At 37.6% G+C, this 19,577-nt stretch overlaps 1 protein-coding gene across 3 annotated transcripts in view; it reads right to left on the reverse strand.

The window, feature by feature from the left end:
* Positions 1–916: 916 nt before the first annotated feature.
* Positions 917–19,577, reverse strand: part of REEP2 (receptor accessory protein 2) — a 31,944-nt gene continuing 13,283 nt past the window's right edge. For all 3 annotated transcript variants that reach the window (XM_080555262.1, XM_080555260.1, XM_080555263.1), the window contains one exon: positions 917–19,576. In XM_080555262.1, coding sequence (XP_080411388.1) covers positions 19,502–19,576 — 75 coding nt within the window. In that variant the 3' untranslated portion in view covers positions 917–19,501. The remainder of the gene's footprint in view (position 19,577) is intronic.

Genomic DNA, 19,577 nt, shown 5'->3' on the forward strand with positions numbered 1-19,577 from the left:
GAGAAATTACACTTCTTGTGTGTAAATCAGGTATTGGCATAACCCCTTCTTATTTCTACATTTATTTGCCTTTCTCTGTTGCTCTGAAGAGCAACAAATAGATTGTTTCTCTAAAAACTATGAGCTAGTTCCAGTTCAGGTGCTCTATTTACCTCTATTTATCAGGTAGGTCAGATGACATTATCATTGAAGTTCCTTCTGGCTCTCAGATGTTTTATAAACAATCTTCATGCTTCAACCTGCCTCCTCCTTTTTTGCCTCTATAGGCTTCCGTTTTTTTGCTTTTCTACAACCTTTTAGCACTGCTAAAAGGCTAGCTAGACACCTCAGTAAATGATTTGCTTTTGCTTGGAAATATTTTGGTGTAGCAAAGTGTAATGCCACAGGTCTACCAAAGCTATGTAAGATTTTTTCTATATCATTGCGGAGAGCTTCCCTCCCCTCCCCACCCCACGAGCTTATTTCTCTATATATTTACAGTGCTGTAAAGCAAAATAGCAGTTGTAATATCAAAGGGAACAGCATCTGAAAAGGGACAGCAGCAGGGATGATTCCTTGGGCACTGATCTAACCTAAATCTCAGTGTTACTGTGTCTCTGTTTCCCCTCCACTCCCCTTCCCCTGTGTTTTGCCAAATGAAGTGTTATTTTGGTGGGCATTTCTTAGTCTCATATTCATCCTCCTTTTCTGAGGAAACAAACATCTATATTTTCAGTATTTTGCATGTTTAAAAAAAAAAAATTCTTTGGGACCTTCAGTGCAGAAAGGGCTCAACCTGATTCCAAATTCCCCTAAAGCACAAAGGAATGCTGCCAATTTTCTTCTGCTTGTAAACATGTTTTCTGCACTACACAACTCCAGCAAAAGCCACTGAAGTGACAAAAACCACATTTTCCGGTCTATGAAGCACAAAATCTTTGTTTCTGCTTTTACGTCCTTTTTTTTTTTTTTTTTTTTTTAAAAGGCAACTTCAAGAGTTTAATGCATTGAAGAAGGGGAAGGTGAGGAGGACTTTTGTAGTCCTTAAGAAAGGGAAATACAGAATAGGTCTGGTTTCTTATAACACTTTTGTTAGGGATGTAGCTAGTAATCCAATTAAAGTTGTCAAATTTGGGATAAATCCTTGGATTTCCTTACTAATGATGGTTAGGATACAATGAGTGTTTCAGAATATATATGCTAGTACGTGCCTTCTTTCATCAGACTGAAAAGTTTACCCCCAAACCATTATTTCACAAAATGAACTATGATCATAAAACAATCAGCTGAAAATTAGTAGTTTCCATTTCAGTTTTCTTGTTGAGAAAAGTATTTAAATGAAAGGGTTTACAGAAAATAGAAGTGTCTCAATAGTCAGCATCTTAAGCTCTGGGAATGCACCACATTTCTCCTCCCCTATTATAGGGAAGGAATCAGGTCCCTGCCCTGCCATTTCTGTTTTTTCTAGGCTGCTGTTTTTAAATTTGTCAAAGTTTTGTCTTGTGAAGATTCAGGAAAATTAAAAAAAAAAAAAAAAGAGAATAATAGAGAATAATATAGTGCAGGAACACAATTAATACAAACTGTGCTACATATTTGTGGGAAATATAAATGTTTTCCTATCTTTTAGAAAGATTTAAAAATATCTTTAGCAAAGGTTATTATATTGTACTCATATGTGATCATACATTTAATTATATGTGACATTTAACTGACATTTATTTTCAAGCTCATTTTCTTGCAAATCTTTAAAATATACCTGTCTTTGCATATTTGCACTTGGCAATGTAAACACTTGGTCAGTTAGCTCTAGATCTAGTCTCAAAACCAAAAAGCAGGTAAGTACTTTCAAGCACAGCTACTTCGAGTTAAATTTGAACCTGTAGCAGTCCTAAATGCTATTCTTAGTTAACAGAGGCAATCATTACCTCTTGATTTTAACATATTCTAAATTCTCCAGATATTTTACTTTATAAAAAATAATTTGCTAAATATTCCCCAAAGCTGCTTCTGCTAATAAAATATGCTTCCCTTTACATTCAGTATAGTTTCATGTAAGTTTTTGTCTCTTCAGATAGCAACATATTACTCTTTGATAGCACAAGACTTTCAAATTCATCTGTGAACTGCTTTGGGTAACCTTCAGAGAATACTGGATACAACATCCGTCTACAATACATAATGATATGGTTAGTGTTGCCTAGTGCTAAATTTAAGCTGTACTTAAATAGTACATCTATATTCTTCAGCAGCATAGGGGATTTATTATAATAGTGTAAGAGTGTTTTAGATTAATATTAGTCTTGCAGTTAAAAATAAATAAATCCTTACTTCATATTGCATATACAGAGCACAGTATGGACAAAAGGATTGATTGACCTGCCTGACTCCCCCCCCCCAGTTTTTTTAAAAAAGGATAAAAAGATCAGGGGAACTACAGGCCGGTCATTCTCATCACTGCACCTGGCAAAATCATGGAACAGATCTTCCTGGAAACTGTGCTAAAGCACACCGAGAACAGAGAGATGATTGGTGACATGAAGCCAACATGGCTTCACTAAAGACAAAGCAACGCTGTGGAGAAGGATTTAAGGGTACTGGTGGATGAAAAACTGAATATGAGCCGGCAGTGTGCACTTGCAGCCCAGAAAGCCAACCACCTGAGCTGCATCAAAAGAAGCGTGACCAGCGATTGGGGGAGGTGATTATCCCTCTCTCCTCTGCTCTTGTGAGTCATTAATGACCCATGAAAAGGGTCATTATCTTTTCTTTCTTGCCATTGTTGCCTTGGTCTCCTTCCAAAGGTTGAAGTCAAGGAAAAATGTTATTTTGGTTATTTTAGCATATGTAGATTAGCCCCACACCTTTAAAGTTTCCACTTTGTCTTTTTATAACTGCAATAGGAGTAGCATTGTTTACCACTATATCAGGACCAAGTTGAAGTCAGACAATCCAGAGCTCCAGCCACTGAAGCAATAGTGAAGCTGTATCTGTGCAGTTTGGAAAGCAAGCAATAAAGAGTTTAATTTTTGAAACCCAGACAATTGTAATTGTCCATTGTAATTATAAAGCTGGTGAAAGAAAGATTCAAGGCACTTTGCCATTATGGAAAAAACTGCTAGAGATGTCTTTCTGATGCTTTTGATTTACAAGTTGTTATTGTCTGAGGCAAGAAAAATTCATAGCATAGGACACTGTAGCTACACTGTATCAAAACTATATTGAATATTTGTCCTGAAATTTCCCACTCACCTCAGTTAACACTGTGCCATTTCTGGTTCCTGATGGGGTGTGGGACAGAAAACAGTATTCTGCTCTCTGCCATAATCTCCAGGAAACAGCCAGACTACTGTCACTTGTGGTGACGTCGTAGTTCTCTTGTACTTGCTCTTGCTTGAATCTTTAAGTGCTTTGGGCAAATGCTGCATTATGTAGTTGTGGAGCATGAAGGTTATGCACGTGTGTGTATGTTGGTTATGCCTCTGTGGAGTCCTAAATGCTCGCTGGGCCTGCTTTTTCTGGGACTGCAACAACTAGGTAATATTGCTTCTTGAACTCCTGTAATTTGCAGGTGAGTAGGGAAGGGAGCGAAGAGGAGTGACTGCTGTTCCTGGGATTTTTTTTACTTTATTATTTACCATATTTTTTCACCTATGATTAATCATGTATGCCATAAAACTAATCAAATATTTAAATTGAAATCTGAGAACCCCTTCAATTTTAGATGTTTTTCAGTAATTAATTCCATAGGTTAGCAATTATAACATTTTAAAACTGCAATGTTTTAGGAACAACCTTTGGTTGTTGCAACAAAAGGAGCTAAATTCACTTTTTCTTATTCCCAGAGTAAAGAGGAATTCATTTGCATATTATATAAGAGTTTAACAGCATCTGGCAAAAAAGTACATGTTTTGTACTTTTAAAGTAATAGCACAGAATGATATGCATTGTGGCTCTACAGCGTTCACTCTTAATTTTCGCATTTGTATTTCCCAAGACTTATTTCTAGCTATTCAACTTTTTTTGTTGTTTTTAATAGCATATAAACAGCATTTTTACTATTGTTATTTTGCTTTCAATAACATTTTAAGTGCTTTGAAAATTTAATGTTATAGACAATTTAGCTACCTGATCTCCATCTCTTCCTTTTAGCAGGTTATTGCTCATGAATGTATATTATTTTCCTTTTATTTCTCAAGATTGATCTATGCTGAAAATTTCAAAATAAAACATAGGTCTTGTTTCAAAGAAAGTCTGAAGGCAAAAATGACCTTTGGATATTAAAAGCGAAATCAATGCCTAAACCTACAGTAAGTTAAAAATCAGCGTCTGTATAGAACAGGTCTTACAGATGTGAGAATAGTGGTAGACTTACATGTTTTACTGAGTCCAACTTGTAAAAGCTGAAGAAAGAAGTGTGGTTGTAATACAACTAAAACACACTACGAACAAATCACCAGAGGCAAGGCTTCTCTCCTCCCCATGGCTGAAATAACCTAAGTCTGGATTGTATTCTTATCTTAATCCTGGGTTTGCTTGAACAGTCCTATCACTGGATGCTAACAGTTTTGATCCCAAGCTGAGCAAGAACTCTAGAATCAACCTGTCTGAAAGCAGGAGCTCATTGCTGCTTCCTGATTAATATGCCAGAAGGCCTGCGTGACATTTCTATGGAATGCCTCTGTGCTCTTGGGACTTGATGATTCAGTGCAGAGCTGCTGGGAAATTCTACAAAACTTCAGCCTGCCTCACTTCTCAAATGGTCTCCTTTCACCAGTCTGTCAAGCTAAACTAAAAATAATTACTTTGTGTGCAATAATAAGGGGAAGGATGAAAATTTTGCAGCACAGCATGTGCTGTGCAGCTCACTAGAAAGTGGAAACTGCATTTTCAAAGGGCAGCATGAAATGTATCACCCATGGTTAATATATTTTTTTTCCTACAGTTATAAAAAAAATAATTTTAAAGTAGCTGCAACCTTTACAAATTCTGATGAGTAACACCCAAGCTAAAGGAGCATGTAATTAAGAGCTCTGCAAGGTCAGTTTGAGATTTGTTCCTTCTGATAGTCCTATGAAAGAACAGAGATCAAGGAAAGACTGTATTTAAAACAAGGCTAGTAATAGGTAAAACACATATGAAAGAACTGGAAGTCTCATTAAGACTATAAGAACACAGATTAATTTTGTTTTTCAAAATACTGCAGGATTTGGGAAACTAGCCTGAGTAAACCACCACAAAGTAAGTGGTACTCAATGGAAAAGACCAACAAGAAACGTCTCATCATACCTCTCAAAATCCAGAAACTGTCCCCACTAACCTGTTCTGTGCATATATGATTCTGCTACAAGTCATCTTCCAGTTAACAGCAAAACAGAATAGGGACAAAGACAAAAGAAATAATGGGATCTCTGGGTAAGCAGCAGTCAAAGACCATACAAACGTACTTCCCAAATGAGATATTTTTTTTTTTTAACAACAGATATAAACATATTTATTAAAGTATCTAGAGTGGAGGGGAACTAAAGTCATTTGCCTGTGTTGAATGCAGAGAAGAAACTGAGCATCTACTGCAGGGAAAAGACCAGCAGTATCCTCAAAGAGACTGTGGAAGACATGGTACTTTTGTTTAAATTTTAGTCACAGAGCAAACACCTACCACATTAAAGTAAAATCTCTGGAAATACTGGGACAAATGCATTTTATGCAAACTTGATATGACATGGAATTATATACTTTAAGATCCCTCACAGTCAATTTCAAAAGGAAAGTAACAGAGCAATACTTATTTTTATTGAGAACTTTTATCACATTTAATTGTATCTCAGAAAATTAAAAATCTGGATATAGCACTCACGTTGAGAAAGACCTACAAATATAAGTGAAGCGTTGTTGAAAAGTTATCGAGTAGAATACCTTAAAAACCTGAGTCATTAGTGAACCATATATCAAATCCACAAATAATGCGGGTTGAGGTGCAGTGTAAAAGCTGTTGAACATGGATACAAAAACGAAGGGAATCTACTATATCTAACAGCTAAATTCATTTTGATTTCAGGCATGCAGGATCACATCATCAGAGAGCTAAAGGAAAATCAAGGCAAGAATTGAATTATAACAAGCAAAAAGAAAGAAACAGGTTGAAAGTACTGTTCTTACTAGAAGAAATAATTTTTTTTAATGACATGGAAAGAACAGAAAAAAACTGTTAAATCCATATTTGACATGCATCACAGCAGCAATAAAAGATCACTGTATGTGGTTTTCCTTCGCATAATCTCACACACAAGGAAATGGGCATTCTACTTTTAAGGAGACTCTGTTTGTTACTGAACAGTTCTGCACAAAAAAGGATTCAGGCAGAATGCCCAAAATTCAAATGAGATTTTATGAGAAGACATTTAAAGGACTAGTTATATAAAGTTTAGTAAAATACCATCTTCTATATCCACAAATCCATCTGAGATGCATGGCTCCGCAGCACTACATGAATAAGAGTGTCAATCTAGGATTAAATGAATATTTAATCTAACCTATATATTCAATTATTTCTTTCTTCTTCTACTTTGAGTAGTTCTAAACAAGCCAGTTATTGTTTGTTTGTTTTTGTTACTTGTTTGTTTTTCATAGTTTCTGTTTGTGCTTAACAACTTCCTTTGAGTTGCTTCTTCAGGGTGGGTGTTTTCTTCTACCACAGACATGAATGTGTGTGTGCAATGACTTTCTTCAACTAATGTTTGTTCCTCTTAATCATTTACTTGATTTCACCTACATGCTGATTGGTAACATCTTTCCCTGCTTCTGGCATTTGCTCTTTTGCTGCATGGAAGTTTACCATAAACCCTGGCATACAAGTTAGCTCACTTTTTGAAAATGAACTGAATTACATCAATGGGACAGTTTCTCCTACTTCACTGCTAGAACTTATTTTTAATGAATTCTGTAGAAATAAATTAAAGTTATGATTTTATTTATTTTTTTCTCTCCTGCAAGCTGAGTACTGGCAGCTTTTGCAGTGTTGTTAACTATGATGATGGCAGAAGCTCCATAGCAACAACATGTTTGCATTCCTACAGGAATCATATTGTTCCTCTACTGTCTACCAGAAAAAAGCTTTTTAATATGTATAATCAGTTATTTATGTACCGAAGGATTTATTCTCATTAAGAGAAAGTTTTAACTAAAAAGCTGTGTTTGTTTCAGATTTCACTGTTCCAGCTTTATTGGAGCTTAGAACAGTATTTCTTTGATGCCAAGTAATTGGAAGTTTTGACCTCCTTCACCTTCATTTCACTAACACACAAACATGCACAAGAACTGCTTGGTTGGTTTAAACAGGTATTCCCTGAAACAACTCTTCATCTCTTCTGCAGAATCTCTGATTCTTTTCTTTATATGTACCCATTTCAAAAAGGCCTTTACCCATTTAATACCATCCAAGAAAACCTTCTCATGAAGCACACACAACCAAACCAAAAGAGATCAGAAAAAGCAGCCGAATGGCCAGACACAATTATATGAAACATAACAATTAATACATTGAATATATACATTTAAGGCTGAAAAGAGAACATGTATATACTGTTATACCCCTGATAATACCACTTACAACCAGTGGATTAAGAACTTCTAAAATGAAACTTAGTGTTTCATTTGTCATCACCTGTAGTATGGTCCAGTACAAAGGTCTGGTTTTACATGTCAAATCAAATGGTAGAAGCACAAGTACATCATACTCAATTCCCTTCATTTGTGTCTTTATTTTCACATTGATCTCTTGCATAGCCAAGTGACATTAATGATTCAGAAAATTCTAATAGTTTCTAGATACTTGTAAGAAGACAGATTATCCCCTCTCCATCTAGTAAAGAGTATGCCTGCTCAGGACAGGTATTCGTACTCTCGCCAGGACGAATGTTCCTGACCAGATAATAATCTCTGGGATCCACAAAGATTATCTCCATTTCTGTGCTAGCAGAATAAGATGCCTTCCAATCATCTCTAAACTGTTACCTACAACTCCGAAGTTCAGTAGTACTTTACATTTGAGCCCACAAGCCCAGAAGAGAACATTGAAATTCAAGAGCTACCAGTGTTCTAACAAATACAGTAGAAGGAATGCAATTCAGAATCCAGATCAGTGCAGCTCATTAACTGCATCTGTAATCATTGTGTATAGGTCATGGTGTTATACCATATTTGAGTGTACAATGAATACATGAATAATCCACTTGTTCTCTGGGAAAAGTGGGGATATGAAATGTCACAGACACAAAGAGCAAAATAAACACAATTTTGCATATGCCCGGAAATAGAGGCAAACACTACCTATTTATTACATACACATTTCAGCTTCTTGATGATAGGGTTGGGAATGTCAACTCTGAGCTGACTAAAACAGAATAAGCAGCAAATTTGCCTCCTTCATGAAGATATCCATGCAAGCAGAAGGCTAGTAGATCTGACGTTCATAACACAGTTAAGGAAAAAACAATAGCAAGAAGGGAAAGGATCCACTTACACACAGTCCCAAAGAAAACGTGTGTGTGTGTGTTGGAGGTGTGGGGGAGCAGGCTGGCTGAATTTCAGCTGAAAATGAGACTTGGTTCCAGCTGCAGACCACAGTCCCTCAGCTCAAAACCTCAGTACTACTCAAAGCATCAGGTAGAAAGATGCCAGTAGAACCCTGCTAACTGAATTCCTCTCTTATCCCAGTCACTATAACTGCTAGCCCTGTCTGCCCACTTTACACACTAGCACAGCTGGTAGAGGACTAACTTGATGACAACCACAGGAAGTTATTCCCATGGTCCTTCTGCATCCCCTACCCATTCATTTCACATACCTTTTGTGCCTGTTTTTTTTTATTTTAGCACCACAGGCATTTCAGTAAGTTGGTTGAGTTCTTGCCACCTGTACTGTAGGACTGCAACTTCCTCACCAGTCTAATATTTCATACATAGGTGTTCAAGCTATGTAGTGTTCGACTAATAATTCATGCTTCTGCACAGGCTCTTCACATAATATTCACCACTCTAACTTTGTACATAAGAATCCCCCCCAAGTCCCTCCTGAAGTTATTTGCAGTTGCAATGTAGGTAGGTCTCAGCCCTGTATCAATAATAGTACTTGATTCTACTGTGTGCAAAAAGGCCACTCAACATATATAGTTGTGTTTTGAACCCAAGTCCTCAGTTAACAGGTGGACAGTGGACACAACTTAATTATTGACAGGCAACTTATAAATGAGGAAACAAAGCCAGGACAAACCAGATTGTTAAGAATTGCCTTGATTTTTAGATGGCAGAAATAGTAGGGCTTTGTATCAATTTTCATATCTTCATTCAACAATGGAGAAGGCAGAAAACTAAACACAAATGAAGGGCACGGAGATAAATTAAAACAATTTAGGGCAACAGTTTGAGAACATAAAAAAAATAAGCCTTTTAAAGAAAATATCCACAAGCATAAGAAGAAGAAACCAGGGGTAGAGAAAAAAGAAACTACATAAGCTCAGTAGCAAAGAACAAAATATCATACCTGCAATTCATAAATCCATAAATCTATAACCTATTCTAATAACAGGCAGAGATTTCAATATTTCCCAAAACATTTATTAAAACAACATTTGTCTAGCAATGACACCAAATACTTGTACTCAGTTATGCTTGGAACACCAATATCAATAAGCAAGATTCAAAATTTAGCCTTTGATTATGCCTTTTTGTCTTGTCAGCTACAACAGTCTCCAGTAAATTGATACAGCCTGAACAAATACAATATAATGAGCTGTTGTGAAGGCTCAACAGAAGGGGTTCAGCTGTTCTGAACCCCAACAGAAGTGCTGAGTTGACAGATTCATGACCCTTATGCCAGAGAGGGGGGACTTGGCTGGGAAAGCTGCTTCTATTGGAATAACCAAATCGTCAACTAGCTGCCACCCCGTGGAATGAAAGCACATCTACAACGAAAAAACTTGTACCATGCTCTGTGAGAAGGAAGGAAAACAACAGGTCCTGTGAACCAGGAGAAAGTAAGTGAAAGCAAAAGAGCAAGATATCGAAAATATAATAGATGATTTTCTTTCTTTCTTTTTTTTTTTTTAACAAGAGAGAATTTCTTAAAAAAGAAAAAAACTTGAAAGCGTCCAGATGACAGAGCAAGCACAACACAAGATTGTGATGCCTTAGAGTTTCTACATTTAAGTCATTGTACTGCAACATGGAAGCAAACTTTTTACAACTTTACAAAAAATTAATGATGGAATTCAAACAACAACTCCTCCCCCCAAAACCAAGAACCCAGTCATTAAACACCACTATGCTTTAAAGCACAGGTTAAAAGACAACAGTGTCAGGAACAGGTTTTTCCAACACGTGTCATTTCCACACTGCCCGCTGGCCATCACATGGAGTGAGCAGTACCAGAGGCAGAAGACTGGACTAGCAGAACCAATTCAGTCTGGCCTGGCATCTCCCCCACCCTTTTCCGGAGTAATGGCCTTAGATCACCATAGTGACTCTGCTGATTAGCTACAGTATTCCTGGGGCAAATACAGAAGTAACAACAGCTGACTTTTACAAAATTTGGCTTTTAAATTAAACTTGGATTCTATTTATTTCAAGCTCTTCACGGTTAGCAAGTGGTAACTACAATGCTGTAATTTCCATTCAGTTTCCAGATTCCCCAACAATACCTAGGAAAAAGAGAAAGCTTGAAAAACTCTGAATTGGCTTTAACTAAACTCATATCCAGCACATTTTCCTATAAAAGTTACACTGAATGTTGCTAGTATAGAGTATTTACATTATCTCTATGCTGGCATAGAAAGCCACTCGCTACATACAAGATTTAATCATGAAAGCCCATTCCCACTTCCTTCAATAATATATTAATATTTATTGTAAACAGTATTTAAATTGTTACAGCTTCCTCTAATGCTATACAGGCTCTTGGGGTCTGCACTGCTTCAAGGCAATTCATAATACATAGCTGAAACTTAGCACTGGCCTGAAGGCACGACATCATTTAACTCTGATCCTATGATGGAAAAATGGAACAGAAACATACCAAATCTATGTTACCTATGTTACATGTTTGACAACAAAAAGTCTTTAACCATGTTCTAACCTTTTCCTCTTTCCTACAGTAACGTCCTGGTGTCTTTGACCTTTCTTCAGCAGATGAAACCTCTTTCTTAATATCACAAGGAATTGCAGACGGTCTTGCTATGCACCTAGGATTTCTATATATTTTGAGATGGAATATCAAACATCCTATATACCTCCTGCTGCTTCCTGTACAACCCACTGGTGTATCAGCCATTGGGAGCAGTTTTGTGGCATCTACAAACTTGCTGAGGGTACACTCTGCCCCATCATCCAGATCATTAATGAGGAAATTATTAGAACTGGACCCAGTATTGTCCCCAGCATACTCCACTTGTTACTGGCCTCCAACTAGATTTTGTACTGATTGCCACCTTCTGGGCTTGGTCATTCAGCCAGTTTTCAATCCACCTTGCCATCTGCTGATCCAGCTCATTGTACATCAGCTTTTCTATGAGGATCTTAAGGGAAACACTGCCAAAATCCCTTGTATTCATATGATCCTATATGGTTAACAAACAAAAAAAATCAATATTTTCCCTAAAATAATTGCACCATCAGTTAGCTTGTTGTCTTAAAAGAAAAAAATCTATCAGTTCTTCAGAGTACTACCTCTCTCTGTTGCCATGGTCACAAGTTACCCTAGTAACCATTAGATTCATCTGTATTTTTAGATTAAAGTTAGTTCTATTTTCACAGAACATAGATCCAATTGATAGAAACTACGCATTCTTACCAGGAAGTTCTACAGGAAATACTACAGATTTCAAAGTACAATTTAAGGCAACACTACTGAAATACATGCACACACAAAAATTGTTTAATTGCAAAAGCAGCAAAATTAGCCACAAACACTACCATTTACAGGGCTGCTTCATGCAGCTAGAAAATTGTTTGGATGGACATTGAAACGATGTGAAGGCAGTTATTCTCTAATGATATTGGCTCCATAAGCCACACTAGAAAATATTTAAATTGAAAAACCCAGTATGCTTAAATGGCCTTTTTGAATAGGGGCTAACTGCAGTAATACTTCGTATTTCTCCACTAGAGTCCCACTTGTTGGTGTGTGTTTGTTTTTGAAGTTTTCCCTCCTCTCTCTTTCTAAGTAGGATGTTCACTCTCAGAGGAAATATAAACATTCAACCAGTCACAATTCAGCTATTATCAGGCAAGTCTCTGCTCTCTCACTTTCAGTGATTTTTATGTTGTATTATACCCTCTGGTGGACAAAAAGCAATTCACAACTGTGAATTAAGTGCCTTTAGATCAGCACTATGCTAACTGGAACCTCATCATGAAAATGTTGAATCAGAAACAAGCATTATTATGTAGTCTTTAGTTTGTGCACTTCAAGGAAGGTCTTTCAGCCACTTTTGCCTGGCTAGATCTGACTCAGCTTCTCCATTTTCTCTCATTCAACCAACATTAGCTCATACATAGCTCGGCATGCTTGAATTTAGACGTGAATTCAAAATAGAAGTTTAATTTACCTCTGTGACATTCACTACATTTCAGAAATAATATAAACAGAGGAATCACAAGTGAGGAGTCCATCAGCTCAGTGCTTTCCCCAAAAGACAGCAGCATGAATACAAAGTTAGATTTGAGGATCTGTATGCTTTAGTTCTAATTTTAGAAAGTCATCAAAAAATTTCAACTTGCTTTCTTTTTGGTAAGTCACTAAGCATCACTTAAGATAAAAACTTAGTTTCCTTAAATATAAAACTTTTACATAACCTGTAAAATCTGGAACTATGTGAAGCAATTGTAGTATAGGCTATCAAAGACAGACAATACATACATCGCTGACAAATTTTCCATTTATTAACTGAATCCTGCTATTTTTTTTGTTGTTTTACTGACTGTAAACTGACTAGTTTAATTCCCTGTTGAAAATCCTTGCAGATTTTTGTCATCATTCTTCAAGGTAACCTGCTGCAGTTCTCTTAGTTTTATCTTCACACAATCACTTTTCTGACTTCGTAATCTTCCAATAGAATCCTCTATTCCTATGCTTTCCTACTGGATGTAGTGATCAGCATTAACTCAAGATTCCCGGTAAGGCTTAGCGGCATAGCATCGTAGCTGCTGACCTGCACTGTGAACAGAAGTTTGCCTTACAGCACTCTGCAGCGTTGCCTACACCCTGCTCCTGAAAGCTCTAAGAATCACTTGGAATCAACTAGTAAGTGCAAGAAATTAAAACTATTCTCTCAGCTAAGTCCTCTCTGATCTCCTTTTGGCTAGACTCCTCTGGTGTTCCATAAAATTTGATCCGTTTTTGACATTTTTGCTCTGCTTGCACTGGGAATTTTTGCAAATTTAGAGTTAAAAGCACTTGCATTCTAATGAAAACTGATCTACAATATTCACACACTTAGAAATCAAGTGCATGTACAGGCAAGACACTATGCAAAAAGGTGATATTCGGTAAAATAGTAACTTCAGCTGGCAAGATATTGTTAAATAACTAAACAACATCTATTTGAAAGAGGTGGTTGTACTAGCTTTCATTCACACGTGAAAGCCAGTAATTTGATAGGGAGTAATCATTCTGTTCTTACAGTCCTGACAGCTTTCTCTCTAGGAAGTTTTAACGTAGAATTAAGATGTGCATCCTCCAGTCTAACTTACCTCTTCTGAAGTGTGTCACCTAGGTAGCAAAAATTCTTTAGTGCTCATTTATGCATTTCTGATACCCAGTAACAGGAATACAGATACTACAAACCAGTTACACTTGTCAATTCTTCTACATGGTGAAGCAAAAATCCTCATTACGTTGTGCAAGTTACAAGCAAATAAGATAAAACAACTACACAAGCAAAAGTTCTTTTTACTCTCTATTTCGGTCCATTTTTCAATGCATTTTAAATACACACACACAATTTGTGTGCCAAAGGGGAATTTCCAACAAAGCTCCAAGAGAAACACTCACCTCCCACCCCTGACAGTATAGGCATGCTTTAGATCCATCTCCTGTGTGGCAGTACAATATTTTGTCCAAACTCTGGATAGTAAGCAGAAAGCTCATCTTCCCCTACTGTTCCCAAAGCAATAAAAATATGTAGAAAGACTGTTGTTGTTTTTTGTTTGGTTGGCTGAATATGTGGAGGGGAATAAAGTATTTCTTTAGAGATACTGAAATTGCCCATCTTGTTTGAACCCATATAGTGTAGATACCTATACATGGCTTATTTGCATGGAAGCATCAGGCTAATCTTCTTGGACAAGAAACAAGGTAAATCAGCAGGTTGAATTTTGCTGCAGGTTGACTACTTCATGCTGGTACTAACTTATGTGAACCCAAGCAATTATTCCTACAATACTGCAATGAATCATACTCTGACAGTACTGCCTATGGTTATATGCTTGTCATTCAGCTCAGCTCTCTTCCCTGGCCTCCTGCAAAGACAATGACTAAATTTCCCATCTTTGATGAGTCAGTATAGCAATGCATTTTGACTGTTGCTGCAGATATTTTTGATACAGTCTCAGACAGTTGCATATTATAGAAGACTCAGGCTCGGTCATTAGGAGTACATTCATTTTTGCAGCCATCCACTAATGTTACCTCTAATGTTATTTGGTTAAATGCAGAATGCTCTTGTCCAAAGGGTGTGCAGTGCAGTAAGCCTATTTAAAGTGAGAATGTGCGGCAAGAGAAGGCAAATGCATCACACTATGCTACTGCTAATAGTTGCTCTTAAAAATAAAGCTTTTTTTTTTTTATGTCTCCATAGTAGGCAAAATGGAGGTAGTCCTCTGCTTAATAAAAGAAAACATGAGAAATATAGTGAGATAATGAAAGGATAGGGGCTGAGAAACAGAGCAAGGAGGTAATGGTTTACTTGCAAGGGGCTTATAGAAAAATTTTTAGGAGAAGCAGCACCTAAAACCTAAATTTACCTGCAACATTGCAGAAAAAAAGTGTTTGCCACTGTTTCTCTTCATTTCATGTTATTTTGATTCCTTGTACTAGCAGTTCTGGCATTGAGCTTTGGGATTCTACAGATAGCTGGCATATGAATGTAACAAAGTCCAGCATTTAGTTCATCCAAAAATGCAGGCTTTGTGCGTGCATTCAATTTCACAGATTTATCTGTCCTCTGGAGCTCCCTGCTGGTGCTTCCTCAGCATAACACATCTACTAGAAAATGCTGTGAGATGCTTAATTCATCAGATCCTCCACACAGATCAGCCGACCACTGAGGAAAAATTCAAACTTCATTGTTCTGAAGCGATGAAAGGTTCAAGAATAAGTGCATGTAGGTCAAGCCCAGTTTAGAAAGGTAAGACAGAGACAGAAGTTCCGTAAGAGAACAACCAAGCTCTAATCTGTAGGGTGCAGAGTTCAAGTATAGCTTGAGGCTCAGAAAAAGTCAGGATTATTTCCTGGACAACTTTGTACTGTACATAGCCCATTTTCCACCCTACCCTGTCTCACAGGACAGGTTCTTAGCTCCTGTGGAAATTTACTGTCTTCATTTACCATTCAAAGCAATTGTTCTCAAAAGTTACTATGCACGCCTCTTTAGATTTCTTCTCTTCTGAAGCCTAGAGGCTTCAAAACAAAACCTAGAAATAACATAAAACTGAGTTATGTTTACAGCATCTTCTAATAGTGCCAAATTCAAGATGAAAGGTAACCAGAAATCCTTTCTCCTCAGTTAACACTGAAGCACAGCTCCATACAGTACAGTGTATGTATTTATACATATACCAGGTCTTAAACATTACATTCAATAGGCTCCAGACCACATATAACACGAACCCCTGGGCAACCAGCTCTACATAGCCCTGCTCGAGTAGAACAAAGGGAGCAGATGAGCTCCAGAGATCCTCTTCCAACCTCAAACATTCTATGAAATCACATAGCTTCAGAATATTTTTCCACACATCTGACTTTACAGGGCAACTCAGAGAGCAGCACAAGATGATTCAGCCTCGTAGCAAGTTACAAATTCGTAATGGGTCAAGCAAGAAAGCCTATAATACTGAACAGTTACAAAGAGCAATGTGATTCATCATCTCCCCAGGAAGCTGCAGAGTCATGTTGCAATACAATGTCCCCATCAGAAAGAAGGGCATTTTTTTTTCCCCTTTTTCCAGATTTGTGTCTTAGGCAATAACCCATAGTTTCCAGCATTGCATGCAAGTTTGGAAGACAGATAGGAAAACAGCTCAATTCAACAGCTGTTCTCAAGCATACCTTGCCACTTCACAGTTAACAAACAAGTCTCCTTGATACAATGCTCTGTGCAGCCAGAGAACCAGCAGTGTGTTCTATAATCATCCCACTTTCCTCCTAAGGCACATATCTCCTGCTGATTAAGATGGCAAAGAAGAAATAAAACTCAAAAGTATCGATTTCTGGAAATTCAGGGTTCTGTAGAAATCTTTCTGTGTTTCTATTTGTGCCTGGGCATATTAGGAAAGGGGTATAAATGCTTACTGAACACAGTGGGTTCTACTGCTAGATATGGACTTAACCATTTGCTTCACTGCACAATCAAGCTCATAGAAAATACTAGATGGAAACTACATTCCAGCATTTCCTGCTGAAAACACAGAACAGCTGATAGAAGCATTTTACCAAGACAGCACATTCAGCATTCTCATTAACAAGAGAATTTCTATGCAAGACCATGCCATCCAAAGCAGAACATCTAGGAACTCACTGAAAGATCACATGGGTGGTGGCAGATTTGCAGAGGCTTTGATCAAGCAGAGCAAAATGTAACGGTCACATTTGTACTAGAAGAAAATAATGTCCATACTAAGACATTTTCTTGCTCTAGGTAAGTTCTGCTGCCTGACATCATCAGCTTCATATCACCCTCAATGGAGTCCATGACTACTCCAGTCTCTCTTATAACAAAAGCCATTTAATTTCCCCTGTACAAGAAGTCAGGGCAAGACTGATCCATTCTTACCCACAGGCTAATGACATCAAGCATCAATGCTGAGTAAAAGATACTTAGTACAGGGTCTAGTTCAGGAGAACAAAGGCAAATCCAAATCCCAAAATTGAGTCTTCAGAAATTCGTCTTATGCTTCAAAGCAGGAGGAGTTCCTGCAAATGAACTGATTCTAGAAAGCATTCCGGAAAGTCACTGTATGAAAACTGAGTAATCCAAGACTATCACAGTACATGCACAAGGAAAGGGCAGGAAGATCAGTATAAGGACAGACTAACCCATCCTTGGCCTCCAAATCAAGTCCCTCACAATGATTTAGATAACGAATTTGCTACAGAGATTTTTAGTTTAAAAAGCATACAAACAAAAAAAAAGTCCAGAAATGTGGTCACAGAAGTACTTAGTGTATAAAGAATAATGGTTTTGTCTTGTTCAATACAGTAAACCTAGTAAACAGTTTCTCACAACTAAATCTTTCACATATTCAGCAAAGATTTTTGTTCCTCGTGGAGAGAGGAATTTCCATTGGAAACAGAAATAATTCTTGCTTTGGTACATGTCTTTGCATGTACTAGCGAGGCATGTATACAATGATTGCTAATAAAACTTTTTTTTTTTTTTTTTAAACACATATCTCAAAGTCAGATCAAAGGTTTTCTTCTGGATCCTGGGTAAGGATTTGTGGATACTTCAGGACAAGTATTTCTGATGTGGTTGATCAAGATTTAAAAATTTAAAAGCTACAAATGAAAGTAAAAACAACTTAATTTGTTTCCCCCCAAAAATGAAATAATTCATAAGTTTGCCACCAAGACAATGGGAAACAACAAAAAATTCAGTCCCAGTCTTAAATATTATAAACTTTTGAAGGACGACTCTTTAGGACAGAAATATTTGTGAAATCTTACTTGCAGTAGGGCTTCTATACATTGTCAACAAAATATTTTTTCAGCTTTGTGAAAAACCCACTGCAATTTCAGAAATGTGACAGCAAGAGACATGAGAAAACATGAGTGTCTGCATCTAGAGTTGTAGTTTCAGTGAAGATTAAGACCATCAATTACTCATTCAGACAGTCATGTCCATAAGGGTACTCCCACACTATAAGTTTCAACAACAGGAACTCTACTTGTTTCCCATGGGTATGTGTACAGGGGATCTCCCCTTACCAATACTCAATGGATTAGAATCTGTGGCATGCATGCAAATTTCCTCTGCAGTTTCACTCCCACAATACATATTCCACATACAATGTGCTTCTGTCCCAAATGTTGCATATTGCTCAGGTCTCAGGGCATTGATAAACAAGGCTAATGGTCACACAGAGAAAATTTGTGCAAGGGCTGGAGTAGGATAAAGCAAGAGGATTGATAAAGTACAATAGTGTTCACTGGTCCCTGCAATTTATAATCCATAAATGGAATCCTAGAACTAGTGAAGTTCATACATCAGCTATTTGTCAGTTCTCGTGCCCTGAGGAATGGATCTCCTAAAGCTAAGAGACAAGGGCTTCTGAAATTCTCAAGTATGCTTGCAGAATAATGAGCCAGATTTTCCCCAGAAATCTTCTAGAATGGAAGAATTTGTCTGTATTAAAAAGCACCATGATGACATGGAGTTAAACAATTAAATGGCAAAGTAACGCTCTCCCTGCCTTTACCCACTACATGGGACTCCTCTCACTGTCATGCTCTTACAGGAATCAAAGTAAACAACAGAACCTGAAATAAAAAGCAGCTTCAGATGCAACCAAAATCTTATGGATGACCAACTTTCCTTCTCAATAGTTACCTCCTCTGGATATCTGTATCTACCCTTTCACATGTGCATATAACAGCACATTTTCTTCATAACTCAGCTTTTCAATTTCCTCACTTAACCTTCCAGAAAAAAATAAAACCCAATCTCTTCATTTTCCATTACTAGGAACTAGAATCCGGCACACTCCTCCCATGAGCCAATCCTTTACGTTCAAAAGCACTGAACAGTCACCTTCTGAAAGGGGAAGGACATAACAGCTATGGTCCATTTTTAAAGAGGGTGAATTGTTGTGGGCACTTCTAACAACACACAGCTGCAGAAGGATACCCAGAGCAAGATAAGATATTCTAGGGAACCACCCACCTCTGTGGAACTCCAGTGTCTAATTATTTTTCCAGCTTCTGTTCAACAGGTGTCTCTGACCCTAGCCTGTTCTCCCAGTAAAGATTCTTCCCAACTAGGATTATACAGAGGGAACTCCAAAGCAACAGGTTATGTACAGACATATTAGTGTTCCCTCCAAGAGAGGGATGAAAAGGAGAAAATTCCTGAGGATCTGTATCCTCTGTTCCATGTTCTGAATCCCAGCCTCCCCCTTGCCTTGGAATGAGCTCTACTAAGCAGCATCTGTTATGTACATCAATCTCAGCTCCCTTCCTTTGGAAGGGTTTCCACTCGAAAGTGACAGGCAAATCCTAGGACAGAGATAGGTGCTGGGGAGGGGAGGTCTCCTTAGGATGACTCGCCAGAAGCAAGAGAGCCTGCAGCTTTCTTCCTAGGGCGGGCTTTCACACTTTTTACTGGAAGC

This window comes from Anser brachyrhynchus, assembly GCF_964034855.1.
Source record: "Anser brachyrhynchus genome assembly, chromosome: 14".
NCBI lineage: Eukaryota > Metazoa > Chordata > Aves > Anseriformes > Anatidae > Anser > Anser brachyrhynchus.